Source organism: Lepidochelys kempii, chromosome 8 (assembly GCF_965140265.1).
Source record: "Lepidochelys kempii isolate rLepKem1 chromosome 8, rLepKem1.hap2, whole genome shotgun sequence".
NCBI classification, from domain to species: Eukaryota; Metazoa; Chordata; order Testudines; family Cheloniidae; genus Lepidochelys; species Lepidochelys kempii.
Genome location: NC_133263.1, coordinates 71,447,800 through 71,475,057, shown reverse-complemented (window position 1 = coordinate 71,475,057; position 27,258 = coordinate 71,447,800). Strand labels below are relative to the sequence as shown.

The following is a 27,258-nucleotide window of genomic DNA, read 5'->3' as shown; positions in this document are numbered from 1 at the left end:
CCCTTCCAGCTACTGGCATGAACTAGCTCTAAACTCTGTGCATAGCAATAGTGAGGAGGAAGAGAGGGTCTCCTGAGAGTCTGGCCTGGGTGTTAAGAAGACTGGGAATGAGGCTCTGGCTGCAGGGTTGTTAAAGTTAAAGCTGAGCAGGTGAGAGCTCAGGGATTTTGCAGGTCACTCACATCTCCAGAGCTCCAATGCTATATGAGGAGGACCCGGCTTTCCCACCCCAAGAGACAGCCCTAGCTCTACTTTAGTGAAGCTTCAAAAGCATGCAAAAGAGAACCATTCTCTTGTGCATCTTAGGAGTCAGCGTAGCCAAGTCATGTGATTTTATTGCAAGTCTTGTGATACATGGTGTTCATGGGGTCCTAGGATTATGCTAGACTCTCAACCTCCATTAAAAATAATGGCAAGTATTTAGCTCTCATGACTGTGGAAACAATCTTGAAAACATGACTCTTTAAAGGCTGAAAACCCAGAAGGCAAATAAAAAAAAAAGAACCCCAAATGTATCATTTTTAAATCTCATGATTTTATGCCAGTCTCATGCTTTTTCTTGGGCAGCTGACTCATGATTTTTGAACGCTTGGTGTTGCCAGTACTGGAGACAATGCTTGTCCTGCAAAGCTCCTGACCTCTCAAGGCAATTGCCTGTCCCTCACACACCTGCATGTGAGCAGCTTTAAAGAGGGAGACTTGTCCATTTGCCTGTTGCATAATCTGACGGTACATGGGGATTTACCAATATCGAGAATTATACCACCACCACGACTACATTTTGAAAAAAGAAAGTGTGGCAATTTCTGAAATCCTGGCTGGACAGTATACCTGCACTCCTCAGATGTTCACTGAAGGAAATTAGTGACAATAAATCTCATTGGGTGAATAGACCTAGAAGCTGAAGCTTTTGTATTTAACAGCAACTTTGCATGGCAAATTCTCCTAAACTATTTCCACCTCCGATCACCTAATTATCTCTATATAACATTATCAGTGCAGTCACCATTGCAGTGATTTCTGAGGGTGCAGCATGTCTGCACTAGTGGTTTGCAATGATGCAGCTACATCTGTGTAGCTACACTGCTTACAATCCTGATATATACAAGGTTTCAGGCTCCAACAGACCCACAGAAGTAAATTCCAGAGCTGTAAGCTCTCCGCTGAGAAGGCCATGTTTTCAGTCCTCCCCCAGCTGTTTAATGTAGGTTCTATGACTGATTGAAAGCTTTTCATCCATGCTATTCATTGGAAAATTGGGGTTTTGACAAAACAATTTTTTTCAATAAAAGTATTTGCTTTCTGAAGAAAATGTTGATTTTTTTGTCTAAAATCTGAAAAACTCCAAACCACAAAACTTTTTCATTTTTGACAAAAAGGTTTTTTTTTCCTGTGTAGAATTAAAAATAAAATAAACATTTCTAGAGATCTAAGCCATATAAAGCTTCATGGATGAAAGCCAAAACCTTGAATTACACAAGGAAACAGGTAGGCAGAACTGGAGAACTGATGCTTTATATTTCCTATGAATGACAAATGGCTAGCCCCATTCTGTACTACCTGACGCTTCCAACTGATTTTCAGGCGTAGCCTATCACACAGCACTGCAAGAGTCTAGTCAGAAGATAAGACAAGTATTTTATGAGTCTATCATTATGGGAGCAATGGTGAGCCATGACTTCTAAGCATAGGAGATAATAGTCAGACTGTGCCAAAGGCACATCCCCACTCCCATTATCTTGAATCCCAGCCCCAAACCAAGAGCTAGAATGTGCTCACTAAAGACAGAAATCACCAGACACAAAGGACATGTGAGTTTGCCACTATAGATCCATAGAACATGATAAATGCCAAGTACTTTGCTTAGAACATGAGAGGGAGAAACATAATATAGAGAAAAAAAAACACCAAATTAGGAAACTTAAAATCATGGCAGTACACACACAACATACTTTACATGCTGCTTAAACTTGCTCATCACTGACCTGTAGCACAAACTGTATGATGTACAGCAAGAAATCATCATACATATAGTTATTGCAGGCATAGAACTGACCATGAGAATAAGCATTTTAGGCTGTATTCCCAACCCCCATTCCTCCTCCCTCTCTCCCTCACTCATTTTAGGAAACTTGTTTTTCCCTTTACTTAATCTTGTTTTATCTTCACTTCTCATATTTCTGTGTGCTACGGTACTGAAGTCAAATATCGATGAGACAATAATGATTTAAACTTCCAGCAGTCTTTTGTCAGCTATTTTTTTCAGGTACTGAATATCCAAACCCACTTCAAGTACAATGTAGTCTGGGTTACCCAGTGACCCTCTATTTTAGTTCCCCAGACTAACTGGGCATTTTAGTATTTTACAGTCACTGTGAGGCACACCATGTAACACAGGACTCCATTCACCCTGGGATCAGGGAAAATATAGCAATATCTTAAGTGCACAGCAGGACCACAAGAATTCAAACATAGTTTAGATAGTTTTGACAAGAGAGCTGGCAGCAGGTTACCCTGGTTCAACTCTGCACCATGGGGTATTAAGTCAAAATTACTACTTCTAAGCAAATATCAACTAAATAAAAGACTTTTCCAAAGGCAAGTGAAGGTGATGCAGATCAATTGTCGATGCTCTATTCTCATCGCTCCAGAAAACAATCTTAACTTTAACTCAGGTGTCAAGAACATTACAATCTAAGGGGCCAATTCTGTTGTGGGCCAAGGCCCCTTAAATCCTTTCTGGATTCAACACTTTGCAGGAGGTGTTCAGCAGCACTTTGCACTCCTGAACTCCTTAGTTAGGCAAAACACTCACTTGAACAAAACGAGAGTGTTGCCTGAGTCAGAAAGTGCTGCAGGATCAGGCCCTATAGGCATCCTTGTCCTCCTTGGATAACTAATGATAAGTTCCACCTTCCGGGTCCACTGATAATTACAGTCAAAATGGTAATGCCCCTGGCATTCTTCAAAATGGTAACCTGAGAATTTTGCCAATACGGTCACCATTTTTACCTTATCTTTATATCACAGGCACAACTGATTTTACAGAGGATGAATCGGGGGAATAGGAACCTGTCTTTAGACACTCCCTTCTGCCATTGGGCATTTCAAATTTGCAATGTTCTCTGTAGACATTACAAACTAGGAATCACAGCCATCCGTTTCTAACATTGATTTCCTACAATTTTGGAGGAATATAGTCTGATATTTAACTTAGTCAAAAATTAGCTTTGCAATATATTTATATATAATTAAATATGTTTTCTATTCCTTGTCCTGAAGCAAAGTAGCATTAAACAGAGTAAACAAATCGTTTACACGATAAACATGCTGCGTTATTTTGCTATGGTGAATAAAAATGTTAATTTTCATAAATATTAAATTCATCTCAACAAAGGGAAAACAGCTCAGTGAATTAAACCCATGCTCTCATTAGTGAGGCTGAATGATGTCGGATGAATAAAGCTACTTACTGAAAATGTTTTTCAGTTTATTTCAAGGACCAAAAGTGTGGGAAAATTAAAAACAACAAAACCAAACTTTGTAAAGTAATCAGCTTAGCAAAAGGGCCAATAAACAAATTAGTTTATACTTGTAATATCAAGGATAAGTGTCCTGAGATGACCCACGAAAGAACTATCACAGACCGCACTCTTCTCTCTCTCTTTCTGTATCAGTTCCTTGTTAAATCCTGATCAGCAGTACTGCTATTGCTAATCTTGCTTTTTCCTGAACATGGGTCTAGCTGTGTCAGGATAAGACGTTACTTTGCACACGGGGACATGGAGTCTGTAAGAAAGTGACTAGTCATGTGGTGATTTTGTAGACAACCGTTTACTAGACATTCAGTAAAACACTCATGTTGCTTTCGGTCCTCAAGGTATTGGAATTCAGGTTGCCAAAGCCGCTTCATAAACTGAAAGAACTATCTAGAGCCAAGTGTTTCCAAAAATAAATATTTGCTAGTTCATTTTCTTTTGAGTACATTGAAACAAAATGCTGGCATCATAAGCTGTATGGGAGATTGTACTTTTGATACCTATATTCTCAAAACCTGCTAATAGTGTACTATATTGGTAACCTCTCTCCAGAAAAAAAAAAAAACTCCACTTACTTTCAATGAACCAGATTTTTAAAGGTATGTAGGCACCGAAAGATATGGGCCTTAGGTATCTAGGAACTTCTGAAAATCCCAATCCCAAAAATGAAAATGTAGGCGCCTTGTTTTTAATCAAGATTCTACCAAGAAAGCTATTTTGCCTTGCATGCTTATATTTTCCAATGGTTATGTCAAAACCTATCAAGTGTTTTGTGACAACCTAAGTATAGCATATTCGTTACTTTTCCCTTGGTCTCATGGGACTGTAATGGTTTTGAGACACACTGGCAAGTTATAGAATGAAGACCTGCCTCTTATAAATCCATAATGCCTTTCTGTAGTCTAATTGTGATTAATATGCATATTTCTTTTAAGAAGAACTTTGTATAATATTCTTTTCCCCCCAAACATAATATATTACACATTTGTTATTTTCAAAAATTAAGAATTGGTTGTAACCATCAGTACTGGTTGGTTATTGAAAATTGGTTGTAACCAGCAATTCATGCTACTGCCACTAGAGGTCAGAATGATCATCATCATTATACCCAATAAAAAGAAAATTGTTAAATGTAATCCTCTGTTAGGGCTGTGTCTTTAAAGATCTAACCAGGAGAAGAATGACCATATATATTGTACATGTTAAGATTTTAACAGGAAAGTTTCCAGCCAACCCTGCCCAATATGTAACAAAATGCTGGTTTTATATATCCTGTACACACACATTATGGGGTAAATGAAACAATCCAGAAACATACAAATGAAGAATAAAAGATAAACCATGTGTCAAACACAGGACAGATGACCTGCAGGGTTACAGTAAGAGCTCTCTCTACGCTTTTTCTTTCAATGACACTACATCCTATTCTCCTTTACCCTCCACACACACACACACACACACTGGATCAAGGTATCCCATGGTTTGGAGTTTCCTCACAGTTGAGATGGTCCTAGACTGTAAGTCAAGCCCTGTGAGGGTGCACAGCCTAAGGGAGAGAAGTACTCTTACATTCTCTTACATTCCTGAGCGACTTCCCCAGATCCTACAGCCAGGTGTGCCGCGGGAAGGATGCGCTGTCTGCCAGCTTATTCCCTCCCACTCCCTCCAGTGCTGAAGCAGATGGTGCCAAGCAACGGTGTGCAGGGAAGGATAGTCATTGGTATGGACCAGTGGGAAATTACTGTCCCCATGAAGCAAGGGTGAAAAGGAAGGGAATCAATGTGCTGTCACTTACTCTGGGCAGTAATTTCTGCACAGTCTAAAAAAAAAAAAAGCACAGTCTAGCCCATGACTGTTTAACATACTGTGTAGAAACAGGCAACTCCTGGACTGTACAGATAAAAGAGATCATATCTGCACCATCTGTGGGACATGCAACCACCATATAGGTTGAATTTGCAAGGAGTAGGATACTCAGATGAAAGAAAACAATAAAAAGGAATGCAAAAGTTTTGTAGGTAAGTAAATGGACTAATGAGCACCATACTGCAGGTTCAGAGAACCCTATTCCTGTTCTGATATTCTTTTGGAAGCTGTCTCCAACTTCTTGGTCTACACAATAATCACTGGGCCAAATTCAGTCCTGGAGTAACTCCATGGCCATGTCCTTAGGGCAAATAGAAAAGACGTCTGTTTTCCAATATTCTGAGTCTTGCCGCAAACAAAAGAGTTGCAAGACCTACAGAAAATTCCTCAGGTCTTCTGTTATGATACTCAAACCTGCACTTCTTCCATAGCATTGAAAATATAAGGTGTTATTAGAAATCTTATTTGTCCACTTTAGAGATGCTCAGAGTGTAAGTTCTGGGAACTTTTCTGAGGAAGGCATTAAGTAAAATAATGTAAAATTTCCTAGAACTTGTGCTAATCAATTATTCAGAACCACAGGATTTAGGGTTCAGGATTTTCTGACACACATAGCACTCAAATTACTAATTCTCAGTTTAGTCTCCAGTGTTTTAATTACTGAGTCATGAGATTTATAAAATGTGCTTTTCAGACTTCTAAGACTACAAGCAATACTGAAATACATTAGTGAAATAAACAAACATTAACATGGACTCTAACATCACAGTTCCAAAGAACCACCTCAGCTTCCTCCAGTCCTCCCTTCAGGCAAAAACTTGTGCAGGTAGGTGTGCCTTCCAATATGCCTTGAACACCCACAAAGTCAGGCTCTTGTGTCAAAGGGGAGAGCGAGTCCCAGAGTTGTGGGCCCTTCAGAGAAAATGCTCTGCTACAAGCCTTCAGGCAAGTAAATCTGCGGGCTGGTGTACCTCATCTGATCTCAACAGGTGGGGAATAATACAAGGAGAGAGGTGGCCTGTTATGTAGCCAGGACCACAGCCTTTATAGATCTGAACTAACATCTTGAAGTCCACGCAAAATCAACTGAAAGCTAATTCAGACAATGGAGCACAGGTGTCACGTGTTCAGTGTGAGACACACCAGTAATAAGTTGGCAGCCACATTGGACATTAGAAGAAGAATCCAAGTGGTCTTCAGGTGTAGTCCCAACCCCAGATAAACTACCATTGAAGTCATTCAGCCTGAAGGTGATAGAGGCATCTAATATCTGAGGCAAGATCAGTATCAGAGAGGAAAGGTTTTAATCTTCATGCCCATTGTTGGAAACAAATCCCATTTGTGGATACTGCTGCAACTTGATTTCCAAGAGCAGCCAAAGATTCAAAAGGACTCTTGTGTTGTACACCTTACTAACAAAAGATGGACAGCCCTATCTCTCTCTCTCTCAGTCCTGTGAATACTAATGCCACCATCGTATCTAGATGTTTCCCATAGCTATCACCATTCTTCCATCTTGTCTGGATTGAGCTTCAGACAGCTACCTATTATCCAGACCCCATTAATCAGACAGGGAAAGCTGAGAGACTGCACCATCTGGATCTGATAAGAGATGCACTGAGGTGACTGTTACCATCATATTGATGGCAATGGAACCCAAACTCCCTCACTGTCTCCTCCCACAGCCTTATACATGCATTAAACAGGAAGGATGATGACACTCTCTCAGGACAGAACATCAAGTGCCCAACATTAGGATTTCAGAGAAAAAATGGAGCCACTTTACACCAAATTCAATCCCTGCCTAGAGCACAGCCATGTCAACACTTCACAATCAATGATATCAAATGTAAGCAATGGATCAAAAAGTTTTTCCAGCGTCAAGAAGTCAAATAAAATGTCCTGAGATGATTCCTTACCATATCCAGTCTAGATCCAATTAGAAAGGGATCTAGGAGATCTTAACACGCTAGATATTACTGTAATCTTAAAAACTGAATTTGCCTAATGGCCTTCACCAATGCAATAAAAAAAATACAGAACAAAAACCGAACATGGACTGAATATTTTTCAGATGTGTAAGTCCAAAACATTTTAATCTCCCAAATGGAACTAAAATCTCTCCCAAGTTGCAACTTGCAAAGATCAGCCCCTACATTTTCAAAGCAGAGCGACAGTTGTTAGCCACATGACTCTTTAAAGTCTAGGAGAGATCCCAATACACTGTTTTGAAATTTTACCCAAAAGACTCATGACTTCTCATTCATGTGTTCGGTTATGCATATATTTATGTTTTTTCATAACTGATGCATTTTAATATGCCCCCAACTTAATGAGACCAGACAAAATTTCAGCTTATTCTACTAGGTTTTGCTATTTGTTTGCATGTCAAAATTCTGGTGATATTATTTTGTTCTGTTTAACAGACTGGCAGTCGTTACCTGACACATCCCACAGTGTTAGCAGGGTTGATCCTGTTGGGAAAGGGTTCTGATGATTTACAGAGGAACCTCAGAGTTACGAACACCTCAGAAACAAAATGTTATGGTTGTTCTTTCAAAGATACAGCTGGATACTAACTTACTGCAGCTTTGGAACTTCACTATGCAGAAGAAAAATGCTGCTCTCTTTTTTTTAGTAGTTTATGTTTAATACAGTTCAGTGCTGTATTAGCTTTTGAGAGGGGGTGGGCGGGCGGGGCATGTCTCTGCTGCTGCCTGATTGTGTACTTCCGGTTCCAAATGAGCTGTGTGGTTGATCAGTCAGTTCATAACTCTGGTGTTCTTAACTCTGAGGTTCTACTGTACTGAGGCAGGTGACTCATTACCACAACTGGATATTAGGGATGGGGAGTGACTCTCTGGAAAAAGAAGGATCTAGTCTCTGGGCTGAGCAATCTTTAAAGAGGAGCCCCAGGAGTAGCCAAGCCTGGATGGAAGGTTTGGATTGGATTTTGTGTTGTTTCATTTTGAGTTTTGTTTTGGGTTTTGTTGTGGGGGGAAAACTCTAGGAAAAAGGGTAAGTTTTGAATCACTGCAATCATCTATGTTTGGAGAAGGCAGGGAAGCCATCAGGCCACATTGCTATAGTCCAACATTTCAGTTGCTAAGGCCATCTGGAGAAGTCCCTAGTAAAGGAAAGTTCAAATATTAGAAATAAAATTGTTTGAGAAGGCTGCGCTTTCAGCAGGAGGGAATTCAGAGTTGCCATAGCAGCCGCCCACGTGCAAAAACAAAACAAAAAACAAAAAAACACACCGCAAAGGAGTTAGCCAAAAAAAGAAGCTATTGTTAACAAGCCACTCTTCTCAGATATTAGGTGACAGGGGCCATAGATGTTTGTCAATAGACCAAGATAGAAGACAGCACAAGTAGGGTTCCTGAGTTTAGGTTTAAACACATACACACTGATTCGTAAAAATCACACCGAACCTGCTTTGTTTACTCCACCTGCTCTTAGGGTGAAATCACTGAAATAGTTCCTTGCCTGTTTATATCCTAAAGTGTATTTAGTGCATAGCTGGCTGGAATGCAAAGGGAGCGAAACTGGGATGCTGCAACAATTCCCAAACAATACTTCTGGTAACAAACAGAAAGCAGAGGGAAGAGTTCAGCTCAGTACTCCAGTAATGCTAACGGCTCATGTCAGCCTGGCCATTACGTACATACCTGATGCACATAGCTGATTCTGTGCATCCTCTGACTACCCCTGCTAGCAAGGCTCTCATGGAGCCCCAGACACAAATTAACACTTCCTCCCTGATGAGTAACTCTATGGGAGGTCAGCTGACAAGAAGTGGGTACATATAAATATCAGGAACAGCCATCCCAAATCCCAGGACATTGCACTTCTTACCTTTACATGTACTAAACTGGACTTTCTAGCTTTAACAATGCGCACCACAAAGCTTTTATAAAATGAATGATGAAAGCAGGAAATATGAATTAAAAATGTAAAAGGACAAGTTTCTCCCTATGTTGTACCTTGTACTTATATTTGTGTCATGACTTAGGGGGTGAATTGCATCATGATCATTCAATGGATACATATGATCCACCACAAGATAATTCAGAGTTCAATTCATGTCACTGTTTTATAGCACTGTTGTATAATTAACAATACTGATATATATACAATGCAAAGACATATGTAGTCATGATACCCATGGGCTCCATTCATTTCTGAAACCAGAGAGAAAAGTGGAAAACATGAAATAAACCCCATTTATTTGGTTCTCTGACCTTGTCACCTGCATACTTGCACACTAACTGCACCAGAAATACTTCAAGCACTCCAACCTTGTTAATCAGTTTTCCCGCACAGCCACCAGTATCTTCTTAATAAACCCTACAATAAAAATGTTTTCTTCTTTCTCAGATCAAATAAGAGTAGGAATTGAAAATGACACAGGTCTGAGGACCAGGACTTGTATTACTCAGGTCTGGACCACTGGGAGTTTGCAAACTGTCAGGGCTACAACAAAATGATCTATACAATTAGAAAGTTGGAAACATTAGTGATATGTGAAATAAAGCATTTATACTTTGCTCTGATGATTCACTAGATATTGGACCTTAAAATCCTGACAATATTTTTTTAAGAAAACTTAGTCTATAATTGTTTGGCTTTTAAAAAATATATTAGTACTATTTCTTTTTCTTTTGCTCTGCAGTGGCTGTAGCAGCTGGTTTTCTTTAGTTACCGTGACTCATGGTTACAGTTTTACAGATGGATAAGACAAATATAGAAGTAAGTTTAAATGAGTGAAATGATGCCTCAGGTATGTCCCCAAAGCAAGAGAGATTGCTGAACATGAGTGTTGCTCTTTCCAATAGTTGAGATGGATGTTTTACTGTTTGCATCCCTAATTATTTGCAGATAACACTCTCGTTGTAAGGTTGATCAATGCTCCTAGAGTACTCAAGGAATTTTTTGTAAATGCTACATTTAGTGCTGGAAACACTAATTTATTGGCCCTAACACAGTTTCTAGAAGCGCAAGAAGGTAGTCTAGGAACGATGTCTTAACGTGCACTGGGGGTCAGTGGACATAAAGGGATGCCTGCCTGTAGGAATTCAGTTGACAAATATAAATTGTCAGCTCACTAAAGGTTTCTAAATATAAATAAGTTTAAAAAATAAACATATCCAAAGACTACCCCATTTGAAGGCAATAGTTTATCTAACGATGAAATTATCTATTCAGCCCTGTGAGGACCACAGACCTATACATTGCCTTGGTGCTCAGATGTTATGAGCTTAGATTAGACCAAGAGGCTCTAAATTGAGGCCCTGTAGGTGACTATATTCAGAAGAAAAATGTGGAGTTGGCTATGAATTGAAAATGTGCTCTGTGAGCTACACCCTATGCTTTTTAAACTGTAATGTTTGAATCAGCTCCATTGCTACTTTCTCCTCCACTACCTCCCACCACTTCTTCTACGGCCTCTGCAGCAGCTCTGGTGTGATCCAGGTCTACCCAGAGCAGCTCCTGTCCCTGCCCTGCAACAGATGCTCAGCAGTTCCCCTGCTGGCCACCAGCTGTGTCACAGGAGAGGGAGGAAACAGTAGTTCTGGCTATTTCATTCCCTGCTTCCCTGGCCAAGAGAGCAGGGTAAGGGCTCACCTGGCTTCTCCTGAACCCCAGCAGGGGATTTACAGATGCCTTCCCTTTGGCACAAAAAGAGCAGAACAGGACAGGAAATCTGCTCCAAAATATTGACTATGGCAGCTTTGTCTTTCTGAAAGATGTCTGGTCCTCAGGCTGGACACCACTAGATTAGATGCACACACAAAACTCCATAGTAACTCCACTGAATTCAATGGCGTTACTCATGATTTACACTAACGTGAGTGCAGAATTTCACCCAGAGAGGTTCTCTCTTTGATCACTGTTCTATTCCATTACTTAAGGATGAACAGAACTGCCTTTTAAAAACAAACAAACCTGAAACATATTTTCCTTTTCATAAAACCAATTCCTCCTCAAAATTTTCCTTATTAATCTCCCTACTTCTAGAGCCTATGAGAGTTGTATCCATGTAACTGACAGCAGAATTTGGCCTAAAGATTCAAATTTTCTAAGGAGCCTCATTACTTTCACACAATATTTCACATCTAAGTTTTAGTGGATGGAAAATCTCAGATATGTGACCTATTATTGATAATGATCTTAAATTCAAAAAGTAATAAAAATATCTCTGATTGCTAATATACAGTCTATGCTCAAAATACAATGAAATTACATGGTATGATGTACTTACAGTCAGATACGTAGCTGTATATACACTGAGAGCTGCTTCTTTGGATGGAAATGTTTTTCTGGCTCTCATAATAAGGTCTGGGTTTCCAGTGCAGGCATGTGCACCACTGATGAACTGTGTGAACTGTTGACATCCAAGTGCTGTATAGTTGGGTTTACAAAGTGCAAGAAAATGTGGTGCAAGATTCCCTGTTACTACTTGTCCAGCATTTACGAAGATATCTGTAGCAAACAGTCCAAATGCATAGATTCCTAAAGAGGAAAACAAAGTTAATTTCCTACTCCAGTACGTTATATTGTATCTCTATTATTTATTATTATATTAATAATACATAAGAACGGCCATATTGGGTCAGACCACTGGTCCACCTAGACCAGTATCCTGTCAGATGTTTCAAAGGGAATGAACAGAACAGGGTAATTATCAAGTGATTCATCCCATCATCCAGACCCAGCATCTGGAAGTCATAGATTTAGGGACACTCAGAGCATGGGGTTGCATCCCTGACCATCACATGTGTTATGTGAAGAGGAAAATAACACTTCCTTATTCACTTTTGCCACACCATTCATGATTTTATAGACCTCTAGCATATTCCACCCCCCCCACACACACACACAGTCACCTCTTTTCCAAGCTGAACGTTTCCAGTCTTTTTTAATCTCTCCTCACATGGAAGCTGTTCCATACCTTTAATAGGCCCTACCATTCAAGACAGCTCAAAGCACCTCACACATACTAAGGGTCAGAGGGTGGCATTAAGCTCCAGGCTTGTGCTGGAGATGGTCCATACCCACACAGCCTCGCAGGGGCACTGGAAGGCACCCGAAACTCCCAGCACCTTGGAGAAGTTCCAAGCACCTTGGTGCAGTATGCTCTTTCCTTTTGAAGGCTGCCTGCTTCACTAGCTCTTACGGTTGAGAAGAGGATCCTAGCTCTACCTCCTTCTAACCTTTTGGGCTAACTAGTGGTACTGGCACCTAGAGCATGGGGACTGCAACTTGCCTGGCCCATAGGCAGCAGTGCAAGGGACAGTGGGCAGGCTCTTTCAGCTTTCCATCCAACACACCAGCTCAAGAACCAGGAAAGTCTGACATACTAGGCACCACACATTTTCCGACAAGCATCTCTTTTCCCCCTCAACTGTATAAACAGGCTGAAGTGATGAATTGTTTAATATAGCTGTACACAAGCCATCTTCAACTGTCTACCGCTGGGTACCTTTCTGTACATGGCATGTTTATCAAAACATCAGCATAGCATGGTAAAGATCTATATAGGAGATATTTATGCCAAAGGATTTATTATGAAACACATATCAGTGAAGTATTAGCCTTTTGTGTGCATTGTTTTATTAGTGTGAAAATATATGTATCTGATTATTCAAAGGAAAGGCAGATTTGCTACTATTTGATGTGCATGTCATGTTTCTTACCATTCCTGCTGGGACCAGTAGCTAGCCCTGGAGGGAAGGACAATCCAGTGATTAGAACACTAGCCTAAGACTTGGCAGAATCTGGCCCAGACAGAGATTTCCTAGGCAAGTCATCTAAGCCTCTCTGTGTCCCAGTTCCCCATGCACAAATGGGGACAATATTACTTCCTTATCTGGCAGAGTGTTGTGACAATAAATATATTAACAAGTGTGAGCCACCTGGATACTACGGAGGAGAGGGCGGCAGAAGTACCTATGCTGCTAATGACCACTTTTCTTTTAGGTTTCAGAGTAGCACTCTTCTTTTAGACATCTCAGAAAAGCTTAGAAGAACCAGAATTATTTTTGAGGTGGCTTCGTACCTCTTAACTTCAGAGACAGTAAGTGGCGATGGTTACTGTTCCATACCAATGATCATTCATTTTGGATGGCTAGAAATCATTAAAAGGTGGATTGTGCCTCTGTGGGTTTGCATGGAAGGACTCCCTCAGTCCCCCAGGGGCACGCTGCCCCCCGATAGGTGGGAAGGTGACGAGAATGCATGGCTTTGGCCCCACCCCCTCACTGGCCTTAAAGAACAGTAAAATTTACTCCTTCCTACTCTCCCTGATTGCTCTTTGCTTCTGTGCACTCGAGGGCTCCTTGAATGAGCAGGAGTGCAGGCACAGATTATACCTGTCCCTACATAAAGAAACCAAGTAGGGGTAGCTTCCTTTGCACCATCCCTTCCCATCCCCATAGATCCATGCAAAGCCCCGGCACAGTCTGGTCCTTAATGATTTCTACAAGCCCAATATTATTGCGAGTACAAACCCGCTAACCAGCTGGAATGACCGGCTCTGATGTAAGATAGCGATGCCGCAGAAACTTTCAGGCTGTAAAGAATGGCACAGCTGTGCCCTCCCTTTACACATTAGGGCAATAAGGGAGGGATTATGCAACCCTGAGGCTTCACCTCCTGCTCAGGGCTGAGTCTTACAGACCCAACTGAGCCCTGCTATGGCATCTCCATATTTATTCAAAGGTTCCAAAAAGTGACATTTGGAAACTATTTTATGGATATTTTAAGTGGTATTTTTTCCCCAATGAAAGATTACACTGCACTGAACAGCAGCAGTGAGATCCTGACCCTACTGAAGTCAATGGGAGTTTTGTTATTGACTTCAGTGAAGCCAGAGTTTCACCCTAGGGGTATAAAACTGTAATTCAGACTTTGACTCAGTGAAGTAACTAAGCATGTGCTTAGCTTTAAGCACATGATTAAGTCCCACTGACTTCAAGTTGAGCATGTGCACATGCTTTGCTGCCAGCCAAGGCGAAGGTCCTAGGAGCTGAGATACCTCTGTACTCCCTGTCTGCAGTGGGCCTGGTCAGGCAATCTTCCCTGCTGCAAGTCCGCTGACCATGTCTCTACCCCTCACTTGGCCTGCACCCAGTGCTGAATTTGTAATGAAAGAGGCCTGGGGCTCAAGCATTTAGGTTCCGGGGCTCAAGTAATTTTTTTACATTCATAACTGATGCAGCAAGCCCAGAAGTGCTGGGGCTATGAACTGTCAAGCCGAGAGGTGCCAGGGCTCAGCCCAGGCAAGCCCTGGCATAAATTAAGCACTGCCTGCACCCAATTCTTGCTATCTGTGCTGCTAATAATAACAACTGCTCACCCAAAACTCCCACTGGCTGCCCAAAAGAGCATTGCTAAATCTACAGAGGAGTGCATACATGGGGAAGAAACCCATTACATGTGTTGTTAGGATTATATGTGAAGCATTTGATGTTACATAAAATTTTTCCTCATTTGAAATCTTATGATGACTATTTGCGTTCATTAAACCATAAAAACATTAACTTAACCCATACCAAGGAATCGGATGGTTCTGCGCACCAGTGGATTTATATAACAACAGTCTCCAGTTAATATGGTTTTTTCTTGGTTTTCAAAATCCCTTGTAGCTAGCTGTAGACAAAACACTGCAGTTTCTCCAATGATTATCTAAGGAGGGAAACAAAAGGGGAAGACATGGTACATCAGAGTTCAGCAAGCATAAATACGAATGATGTAGAGATTATTGTTTGTTTGGTTTGGGGGAGGGTTACAATAGGACAATACAAAAACAGAAACCCACATAAGTGACTCAAGTCCTGCACAGTTAATCTACTTGTGAAGGAAATATGCCATATAGCTTGTTTTAATTTATTTGCATAAAAATAGAGGTTAACTTTTCATAACAGAGACTTGGCACTTATACCCAGAACCCAGTTTTCAGGGAAAAAAAATGGTTAGTCAAGAGCCATGAACTACATAATATCTGAAATATGCGTAAAAACATCAGGAGTGAAGGGCTGATGCCATGAGGTGCTGAACACTCAAATCCTATTGATTTCAATGGGCACTCAGCACCCCACAAGACTGGGCCCTAAATCATTTGATCACAGAGGAAACACTCACTCTAAAGCTTCTGTTCACATCAGGAATTGTTTGGCCACAGTAGTTATTTAAGTCTTACTGCCTATTTTGCTAAGCGAGTTTGTCAAGTTCGATATTAATTCAACAAAATGTAATTGCTGATATCTGAACACTCACTGGGTCCTGTTTCACACTTTACAGTCTGTACACGAAAGTGAATTTATATTTGAAATGCTTTTAGATCACACGCTTTTCAGCTCTGTCAGTAAAAACTGAAACATTCAGAAACACTAACAAATGCCAAGTTGAAATTTAAAATAACCTTCATAAAGTGTACATCATTTTACTGTATGGATATACACTGCTCTTGATTTGCATGTGTATATACAACTGAAGTTTTGTATACAGAGAACTGAAGTTTTATATCATGTACAGTATTGTGGGGGTAAGGATGGTCTAGTGAATGAAGCATAGGGTTGAGATACTGTAGACCAGTCTGCCAGGGCTCAGTTCACTATGTGATCTTAGGCAAACCATTTGACCTGTTTGCCCTCAGTTAACCCAGCTACATTAAGGGGATATCAATACTTATACCCATTTACACAGCACTTTGAGAACTTCGGATGAAAAGCAGTATACTGAGTGCCTTGCTATTACATTCTGGAAACACAGCAACCCTTATTCAAAAACAATTCTGTATTATGGCCCAAATTTTTAGAAATCTTCACATAGGAAATAATCTTTTTTAAAATTATTCACAAAAGCATCACACCAGGGTATAAAGAAAACTGCAGGCAAATGCAATGACAGAGTTGAAGCCACAAACTAAATGCCACATTATCTGACTCAGTTATTATTTAGATTCCCTCAGAAAACTTTTGGCTAGAATAGATTGTGACATGGACCACTTACCCACACAGGGTAAGAAATGGCCTGTTTGTAATACTGTAGTCTAAATAACAAACAAACAAACAAACAAACAAACTCAGGAAGGCTAAATGATTGGAATGGAGTGCAAAATTTGGTCAAATACACTGAACTTTGATTCTCTCTGATTGTAGAATCATAAGCCAGTCCAACTGCATACCTTTTAGATTAAACACAACAAATCCAGTACACAAGCTACCAAACTTCCTTCCTCTCCATTTTGATCTGATCCAAATTTTCTGCATCTGGGAAGTAAATTCCTTTCTATACTCCTTTTATCAAGTTCTGATTCAGAAACAGTGAAGCCCACGTGTGAAGTTTAACTCAACCTTGAAATCTAAGTTCATCAAAACAATGGCAATGATAAGAACTCAGCTTAACTCCTACAGCTTTCATGAAAAAAAGCTTTAAATAAGTGGATGTGATGGCTGAAACCTCTTAAGATCTGTTATGTGCTTCACAGGTTTCACCCCACCCCCATGGAGAATAGAATAATCTAGGATTTAATATTAGACAGTTTGAACATATTGTACCAGGTTCTTCCCTCCGTTGTACCTGTGCCAATCCAAAGAGCCTCAGTGGAATTACTCCAAATTTCCACATTGTAACTAAGAGCAGTATCTGGCCCTTAGTATGAATTCCTTACATGTGCATGCCATGAGAAAGAATGCAGAACCTTCCGCTACTGCTTACAATGTCAAAGTTGCTTAGCATCTCTGAATCTGCTAATCCATGGGAGGCATAAATATGGGTTCCCCTTCTTGGTTTACAGGAAAACTGGGGCTTCTCAATGGGACAAACAGGCTTTCCAAGTATCTCATGTTTCTATGTGGGACAGGCGCCCTTGTCCATCACTTGCCAGCTTGCCTCTATTGGTTGTATCTGAGCCCTGACAAGCAGCAGTGATGGTTCTCCTGTTGCACCTCCTATCTCTGTTGGTAGGCCAGACAAAGACAAGTACTACCCATGGCATATTATGCAACAGTGAAATAAATTATTCTGGTACTTGATGTGCCGTTTCGGGGATCAGAATGTTTAAGCACTCTGCTGTAAGTAGAGCTGTTGTTGTGCAAGGCCCTGCTCTGTGCCCTCAGATATAACGTACAATGAGTGGAATAAGTCATTGTGCACAACAGGCAACCATGTGTGTTCCTCCAAGGCCTGATGCTGATGGATTGCTCCCAGAGTTTGGTGACAGAGCTCTGCTGGCAGCTCAGATAAGCTGTTCTTCCCTCCCTGCAGCCTTCTACATGGGCATGATTCTGCCCAGAATTCAGCCTCTAGTTGCTGCTAGAAGGTAATTCTCCTCTCAGATTCTCACAGCAGATCCTGGGCCAGATTCTGTTTCCCACTGCATCTTAGTACTGCACACATCCCTCGCCCCTACCATCTCCATGTGGGTAGCATCTCTACAGGGAAGGGGGCAAAGGGCCCATGACCTCACCACCTTCCTGCCTCTTTGGTGTGATTTGAATGCCCAGTACAGACTAAGAAGGAGCAATCACTGCAATCCCCGTAGTACAGAGGCTGCTACAGTGCCTAGCTTTGCATGGAAAAGATGTGTAATGGGAGGGTACGACAGAAGATTATCCCAAGTATATTGAATTAAATGTGATTATCTGTGTACTTTTTCCCCCCAATAACTCCCCAAACAAAATTATTTTCCCTCATATTGTCCAAAGCCCAAAATGAAAAATTATGTTAAATAAATTAGTAATCCTGCTGTCCATGGTAGCATTGATACACTTATAGGGATACAAACATACTGAGAGTGATGAAAAAAATGACAGAGAAGATAGTAGCAGTATTCATTAGGTTGTTTTGTCTGAGACATGCTTGTTAGCTGGGACCACTAAAGGGAAGAGCACATTCAAGAATTCAGAGGTCAAGGATGGATTCTATAATTATTATAGTTATTGAAGAATGAATCCCAGATTTAGAAGAGACTGTTGAGATAGAATTATAATGTATAAGGTATCAGAAAAACAAGATGTGAATTTTCCAAACATAAGAAATTGTACACTAAATAAAATATTTACCATATATACATCTTTAAAAACCTTTAAGTGAAAATGCGGTTTACCTGGCTGTCTTAGTAGGGTTAGCAGGAGAAGGATGGTGCAAGTGATTAAGGGAACTAGCCTAGAATTTAGGAGACCTATGTTTAAGTCTCTTCTCTGCCGCAGCCTTCCTGTATGATCTTGGGCAAGTCACCCAGACTCTGTGCCTCAGTTTCCTATCTGTAAAACTACTTCTTCAACGCTTAGCCAGACAGTCGGCCATAGTGATTGTTCACCCTTTGGTCCATTACTGAGCAACTGCAAAGGCTTGACGGCCTGAGAATCCAACATTAGAACAGACCTGATGAACCCATGTAATAGTGGATCTGCCTCTGGACTCCCTTCACCCCTCAGTTGGTGGAATTTTATCCCAGATGTTACAAGCCACCCAGAGAACGGCATTTGCTGGAATGTCTTGTGGCATCCTTGTGACATGTCCAAAAACGTAAGGCGCCGCCTGTGGACAACAGCCCCAGTAGTCTGTAGACCAGAACGACCATAAGCTTCTGCATTACAGATGAAGTCATTCTACTTTATGCCCAGTATATGACATTGACATTTTGTATGGAAAGCCTCCAGCTTTGTCCAGTCTGTGTGGCGTACTGTTCATGTTTCACAGCCGTATAACAGTATGGGAAGGATACAGCTCGAATAAATCCTGAACTTGGTTGTCATACTAAGATGATGTTGATTCCATATTGGTTGTAAATGGCTCATGGAAGATGCTGTGATGCAAATCCGCGGGGGGAACCTCTATGTGAAAACTGGAGGAGTTGGTAAGTATAGAACCCAGATAGCAAATGCTGGAAACTGATTCAACGGTTTCGTTGTTTAAAGAAATTGGAATCACAGGTGGACCTAGTCCTAGATTTTGCAGAATTTTCTTTGACCATGAAACATGGAGACCAATCTTATCTGATTCCTCCTCCATATGCTGGAGTGCCTCACAAAACCTGTTGGGGCTCTGTACTAAGAGAACAACGTCATCAGCATAGTCAAGGTCTGTGAGCGAGAGATCACCAATCTCAATGCCGATGGACATGAAGGAATGCTGCATTATGAAATCTATTGCCTGACAAAAGAGTGCAGGGGCCAAGATGCAGCCCTGCCTGACACCAGGTACTGATTTAAAAGGTGCTGACATCTGGTTCCTCAGACGAACACAGGCAGTGGTTCCATTATGCAGCTCTCTAATCAAGTCCAGCACAGTGGTAGGGACACCTACACCCTTTAAGGTCTTCCATAACGCGACACGGTCTGCTGAATCAAATGCAGCCTTAAGATCAAGATACATCGCGAGTTCAGGAAGCCCCTGCAGGTAGTGTATCTCCAACAACAAGCAAAAGGCCAAAATGGCATCTAATATGGACCTGTTCCTTGTCAAGCCTGACTGTTGGGGATGATGTTTCTGATGTTGCAAAGGCTCCAGGCATGCCAGCAGAACATGTACAAACACCTTCCCTGGAACTGAGAGCAAGGTGATCGGTCCGTAGCTCTTATATTCACTCTGTGGTCCTTTGTCTTTATAGAGTGAGATTACAATACTGTCCTTCCAGGCGATTGGCAGGGTTCCAGTTCTCCACATCAGACAAAAGATGGCCAGAAGTGATTCTGCTATCTGTAAAACTGGGATAGTGAGAGGGTGACCAGATAGCAAGTGTAAAAAATAGGGACAGGGGGTGGGGGGTAATAGGTGTCTGTATAAGAAAAAGCCCCCAAAATCAGGACTGTCCCTATAAAATCGGGACATCTGGTCACTCTAGATAGTGATAATTTCCTACCTCAGCAAAATGTTGTAATTAAAGGATTGTGAGGTACTCAGATACTAACATAATGAGAGTGATATAAAGCTGTAAGATAGATTGCAGAGGATATGTACATTACATGTTATGTTGCAAGCTTCATTATGAATACTAAGATCTCCACAAAGAGAGAGAGGCAGAGATATACATACTCAGGAAAAGAAGAATCAGCCAGAGAAAGGGCACCAGATGCTAACCCACAGGAACTTTGGAACAACCCACAAAGTTTCCTGCGGTGTGACCCATACTACGTCCAGTTCTTTAAATTGAGAGGAGGGAAGTCTAACAATATTACTTTCATTTAATATAACTTAATACCTTGTTTGTTTTCATGGCTGTTATGCACTGGTCCCACAGATTCAATAGTGTTCTACAATGTAAGTCCCTTTTCTGTTCACTTTTCAGGATGATTGTAGCATTTAGCACATATTTCCTAGACTGGCTTCCACTGCCAAAATTATTTCCATTTTTTCTGCAGTAGTCATCTTCTGATACTATCTCCTAAACAATCCAAATCTTCTCAAGTCAGGTTGCACTGGTGCTCATCTGCCTTTCAGTTTTAGCATCATGTGTACATTTAGATATCTATTTTCTGTATCACCTTACCATTCATATGGTATATTCTGAACAGAGGTCCAAAATTCTGAACCCTTTTCTAACTTGGAAATATCACAATACACCTAGCTCACTCCAATTATTAGATCTAGACTAGCTGTGACCTCGCTGGTTCTTCAATGTATTGGATAAAGAAGTAACCTTCTGCTAACTCCATAAACACTCACCCTTCTTTAGCATCCTCTACTGTTTACAACCTTGTAGATGAATTACTCTAGCACTGGGCTCCTGACATACTAACAGACAGATTTTTCATGGACCACCTCCCCTCTCATTCACAGTTATTTGGTTCAATCTCCTCTCTCATTCACGATTGCATAACACCCCTGGTTATACTTAGCAGGATTAAAAAAAGATTGAACACGTATGCAGATAAGAATATCTAATTATAATATTAGGAGATTAGAAGGAAATGGTTCTAGGAACAGAGTCTCCTGTCACTGCGTACTTTAGGATTTACTGAACCTCCCAATAAAGCATCAGACAGTACCCAGTGTATGTGACAGGACACTAGACTACACAGACCAATGTTTTGATCCACCATGTCAATTCTTATGTTTATGTTCCAATTACAGCAATTGCTCACATGAAAAAATAATTCTGGGAAAATATTTATGTATGTGACACGTTCTTTAATGTGCTAAATGTTTTGTCCTTCTTGAAAATATGCTGTCTACTTCTGCTCCTCATTTCATTCCTCTCTCCTACCAGTTCTGTTTGTCTCAGCTGGAAACAATGGGCCTGATTCAAAACCCAGTGAAGTCACTAGGAGCCTTTTCATTGACTTCAACAGGAGTGTACCTAATGACAGACAGCACCACATGGTCCACTAAGAGCCGCTTGCCCACCTGAAAGAGTTCCCCAAATCAACCTGGTCCAGAGACCAGCGCACAAGAACCTCATGCCTGAATTCACAAGTCCTGCTTTTCTTCCAGAAAGCATTAATTAGTGAGAGGAAAAAGCCCAAGATAAAAAGTTTAAGTGAAGATGGATGAGAGGAATGTTTCTCTCTAGTATGTTTTTTGTGGGAGAAATAACTTCAGCAAAATGTGAGTCTTATTGAAACCAATGTGAGGGCCTGCAAGATAAGAGTTTTTCACAGAAAGGGCTGCAGGACTGAGGGGTTTGTCTTGTTGTTGCTAATCTGCCTTCAGATTTGTTTCCTTAAAATAAAACAAGATGGTGTTGCATTTCTGGCCAGCATTCACCTCCAAGTGACATCAACATCCTATAGAGCATGCAAAATCTAGCAGCATAAGTTGTGGTGCTTAGTGATTTTGTAGACTAGCTCTACAATCTCCTTTAAACTAAAATTGGCTTATGAGGTGATAGCCCTGGCAGGAAAACAGTAGCAATATCAAGTTCATTATGCAGAGCTTTCCCTTGAGGCCATTTTCTTTGTGGTTTCCTCATTCTCATTCCTTCTTGCTTGTTTAAGCTGACTGAGAAAGTCACCGCTAGTTTCCTCCTAAACACATTTTCTATTGTAAATATGACCAAAAGGTTTGAGAAAAAAATCCTTCTGAAGGAAATGTATCTGTTGTTAATTACACAGAGAATAATCCACCTGGCATTCAGCATGTAGAAATACAATCACATTGAGTAACCACTCAGCATGTTTTGTAAGAGGACAAAACAGAATGCAACAATTTATCAGTAAATGAGCAGCAAGGAAAACTTGGAAAATATCCTTAATTTTCAGTGTGGTTCCCTATCCATAATTAGGAAGGGGGTCAGTTCAATGCATTTAAAGTTACCACTGACAAAACAGTAGTATATAAAATTAGATTTGTAAATATTAGCAGCTTTTGCACAATTTTTATAATGTAGAAAAATGTAGGGTGCATGTCCGTCAGTAAATTAGCTATTTCTAACAGTATTAAATGCTCTTTATCTCACTTTATGATAAATGGTATGGTTAGTCATTATGTAAAAACAGTGAAAGCTGTTCACTTCATACAAATTTTACTCCTGCTTATATGTGAAAAATGCATATTAATCAGACATTTTATAACCAGACGTCTTCAAGGGAATGCTATGAGAAAGCACTTTATAAAAAGTAACCAGCTTTGTCACTCAGCCCTCAGCCTTTGAATTACAATAATTTGTTAGACTTTTGTATTTCAGCAGCATGAAACAGAATCTTTTGAAGGACATTGTGGCTAAAAGCTTTCTTATTCTGATCTTTTGTACTTATCTGTGAGTACCCTCCCGTTCCCTATGGAATGTTTATATGGCCCCAGAGGTGAGTTCTCTGCATAGTAGATTATGCTTCCAACACGGGAAATGCATCACCTGGGGCCAGAGTTCAGACACATAAAAGACCGGTTTTAGATATGGTTATGGGGATTTAGATTTAGGCTATTTCTAATGCTGTTATGAGAATCTCCTTTACATGACCATCACATAAGGGAAGAGTGTAAGTCTTGATCTGAAATGTACACAACATGGGCTAGGTGTTGAGATGCTAATGCCTGATCATGCAGAGGTGGGGAGGTGAACAATACGCCCCTGTGTGAAAGGAGCAGCCTTGGAGAGATTCTGCCTGTCTGAGGAATAATCTCTCTGCTACTCCTCTTCCAACAGTGTAGCTCTGCACTACCTCCCCTACTCAAGGCTCTGAATTAAAAGGCACAGTCTAGCCCTCTGTAGTGTTGTGTCACAAAAAAGGCAGCATCCAGTGGTCTGTTTTGCATGGAAACTCCTTGGATGAACAGGAAATGGATAAAACACTATGGAATCACTATGGAGATGCTCCTAGTATTGCTATTTGGGGCTGCTCTCTTAAAATTGTCACTGGTACAGCTGCATGTTGCTGGGACAAGGAGCATATTCGGCAATGTCACACTACAAGCGGCAGAATAGATCATCATGCCACTGCTCACCTTCCTCACCAGTTCTATTTGTAGAGGGACTTGGGGTTGATTATCAGTTGTCATTACCACTTAATCAATGTAAATGGGACTCAGAGAAAGGCATGAATGCTGCAATTCATTGCTACACCAAGTTAACATTGGGGGATATTGGGAAACGGGGTGATTGAATGCAAAATTGGTGGGACGCAAAGATTTGTTTGTGCCCAATAAAGTGCATTGGTGACATTGTTCTAGACACGCTTAACTATGCAAACCTATCAGCCATGTAATATTAACAAGCTGCAGGCTAAAACAGTGTTCAGCAATTGGAAAACTGAAGGGCTAATCTCCTCCAGGCTCACAGATGTCTTATAAAGTTGTCCATGTTCAATCAAGTATGAACACCTCATCCTAAATGTAAAATATCAGTAAAGACATTAGATTAGTAGTGTTGGCTTTTCAAAGGGTTTCTGATATTTGTAAAGTGATGTCAGTCTGGTTAGGCCCCACAATGTATCTTTCTTATGAGAAGGTAAATGCCATGCAGTATAGCTGGAGCATGCCTTTGGGTCTGATTCTCAGTCCACTGAAGTCAATGGCAAAGCTCCCATTAAGAGGGCTGATGCAAGATCTCCCCCTTTACCTGTTGGGCCAGATCCTTGCCTCCAAGACAGCCCCTTTGTGCTGATTTGACTGTGCAAAGAAGTCATAAGCTTTTTTATCATATGGGGCAGTTGTTTGTCTCCTTATGTCTCTTGCACATGGTGTAAAAGACATTCATCATTAAGCATAATTCCTACATTTAGGATATTTACACCACCCCCCCGCCGTAGCAATTTCCAACAGCTATGTTCCTTTATATTTCCTTAAACCTTACTTGATCTACACATCTGTAATCCCTTATTTATGCTTAAATTTAAATGGCAAAATTCATGCTATACTATCTTCCACAGTGCCTGAGCTGTCTTAACAGGTACTGGGCATACAAACAGTATGTCTTTGAAAATCGTGGTGACAAATTAACTGGGGAATTTGTAACTTACATGCTGCTGCCCTGTTGTGTGTGCTCTCAAGGTTTGGTGGGAGATAGAAATTCTGAATCTCCTGCCTCTCATCCTGTCCTCAATTCGCACCAGCTTCTCCCCAGTCCAACCAAAACTGAACAGAAATCATGGGGTGACAACTTTCTCTCCCCTCCCCATGAGTCCTGTCTCTTGTCCAATGCTTTGATAATGGTGGTACTTCCTGCTTCAACAGTGCCATTGACTTGCAGCTTGCCAAAAACTAATTTCAGTAATTCTGCAGGATTTTGGACATTGCCTATCCTCCACCTGTTCTAATGCTCCAATTTTCTCAAGAAGAGGAAAAACAAAGCACTTCTGGGATTCCTGAATATCACTGCCTAGTGTGTTTAAGAGGGTAGAGCTGGTGCCTCTAGTGATTTACCTGGGAACTAGTGAGTCTCTGGTGTGACTTTTCCTGGATGGAACTGCTGCCTGAACTTATATATTTTGCAGATTTTGGGCTAGATCATCTAGTCCTTACTCAAGCCATTGAGATTGAAGAATCAGACCCTGTATCATTATTAACACATTATGCTCTAATATTGGAATTAAACAAATGATGCTGCCCATCTGACTGATGTTTGTCACTAGTGTTGCTTTGGCTTTTCATGCCAGACAAATGCATCTGCAAAGCCTATATTTATACTTCCTCTTGGCTCCTATTTGTCACTGTAAATTATTATTTGAGCCACGATTGCAAAGAAGCTTAAATAAAACTAAATTAAAAAAAAGTCACCATTTTGCAAAATGTCGTCTCTATCTTCTGAACAATGGAACTGCTTCCTTTGAAGCTACACATCTAGCACTGCTCTAATTATAAGTGCCTCTGTATAAAAGTCTCTCCTTTCACACATATCTTAAGGCTACTATCTAATTACCAACCCAATATATCTATCTTTCTCCAGTGAAGTCAACGATAAACCTCCCAATGAGTTCAATGGGAAGAGGATTGGCCCCTAAATCGTTTTGCAATTAGGGTTGAGATAGGCACTTCAAATAAAATGTGGGGTTGAACCATGAATTCTAGAAATGAATGCTGTCCCAAAAACGAGCTGAAGTAATGCCAGCAAAGCATACTGATAAAGGGCTACGTATAAACATATGGGAAAGGACTCTAATGGTTCATATAAATCAAACAGAAGAGATTCGACAAAAATGTGAGGTTTGCCCATGATCATTTGTAATTATCTTAAAATATTTCCTCAACATTCTAAGCAATTACTGCATAAGGACAAAATACAACTAGAAATGAATTAAAGACACACTAACATCCCTAATGGAGAAATACTTGATGGCATGGAATTATTAGTCTAATCTCAACTGTAATGTAATTTATCTTCTGTACTTTGAGCATATGCTCAAAGATACTATATCTTGAGCACAAAAGCAGCAGTAAAATTATGAATACCCCAACACTGAAATACAAATTACATTATGTATGCAGAAGACAGAAGAAAGAACCCTGAAGAGGGACTGGGATTGCAATCTTTATTGGATGTTTGATACACATAGAAGGAGCCCAGGTGAAATCCTGGCCTCACAGAAGTCAAGAGCAGATCTCCCATTGACTTAAAGTGCACCAGGATTTTACCCCAGAAATCATCAATAGCCAAATCTGAGGCCCAGAAGAGATGCTACAAGTGTGTACCAATCAGCAGGGAGAGGACTAGAAAACAATAATCTAGCAGCCCAAAAATAACAGGTTCAGTGGTAGTGATTAATAAATATAAATACAACAGTGTAAGACCATCTTCTTGCAGTCCTTTTTTCCCTCCACACTTGAAGAGCTATAATTTTACTGTGTCCAATTATTTCTCCTTGAGAAAGTTGTTATAATAAATGAGTATATGGAAGTGATGTTTATTAGAGATAAAAATTTAATGAAGGCTCAGAAATGGGAACAAAGAGTTATTTATAACATGAGTATTAGAGATTTTAATGGTTACTTTAACTATGTAACGGTAGTTAGCTAATCCATACAATAAGTCTTTTCATAGTACAGTACATACCAGTAGCATAAACACATTTGGTATTTACTTTAATTTAGGAGTATACGATAAAATAGCATGGCTCAACATCATTTTTTTCCATAGGACAAAGAAACCTAAATGGTGTATCTACACTAGGCTTTTTTGCCAAAAAAAATCCACACTATTGCTACCACCGCTTTAGCTGTACTGGGTGGTAGATTAGATAGCGCTCCAGATGGCTACTGGTATTGTAAGCAACATGTTATCTGACCCAGTTTAGGAGGTCTACATAATACAATGCTTAAAATGCTAGAGGTCCCAAGTACCTTCATTATGCCACTGGGTGGAGCAGAACCAGTAGTAGCAACAGTGGGCAATTTTAGCAAACATTTCTAGCATAAAAAAGGCCTTGCAAAAAGAAAATCATGCACTTTACTGCCAAGACAGTGGAGTATAAAA

At 40.5% G+C, this 27,258-nt stretch overlaps 1 protein-coding gene across 1 annotated transcript in view; it reads right to left on the bottom strand.

Moving 5' to 3' along the window:
- The window catches only part of PLPPR5 (phospholipid phosphatase related 5), a 54,381-nt gene that overhangs the window by 13,378 nt on the left and 13,745 nt on the right, over nucleotides 1-27,258 (bottom strand). The window contains exons 2-3 of the mRNA XM_073356958.1: nucleotides 14,960-15,092; nucleotides 11,668-11,918 (exon numbers count right to left, since the gene is read on the bottom strand). Coding sequence (XP_073213059.1) covers nucleotides 11,668-11,918; nucleotides 14,960-15,092 — 384 coding nt within the window. The remainder of the gene's footprint in view (nucleotides 1-11,667; nucleotides 11,919-14,959; nucleotides 15,093-27,258) is intronic.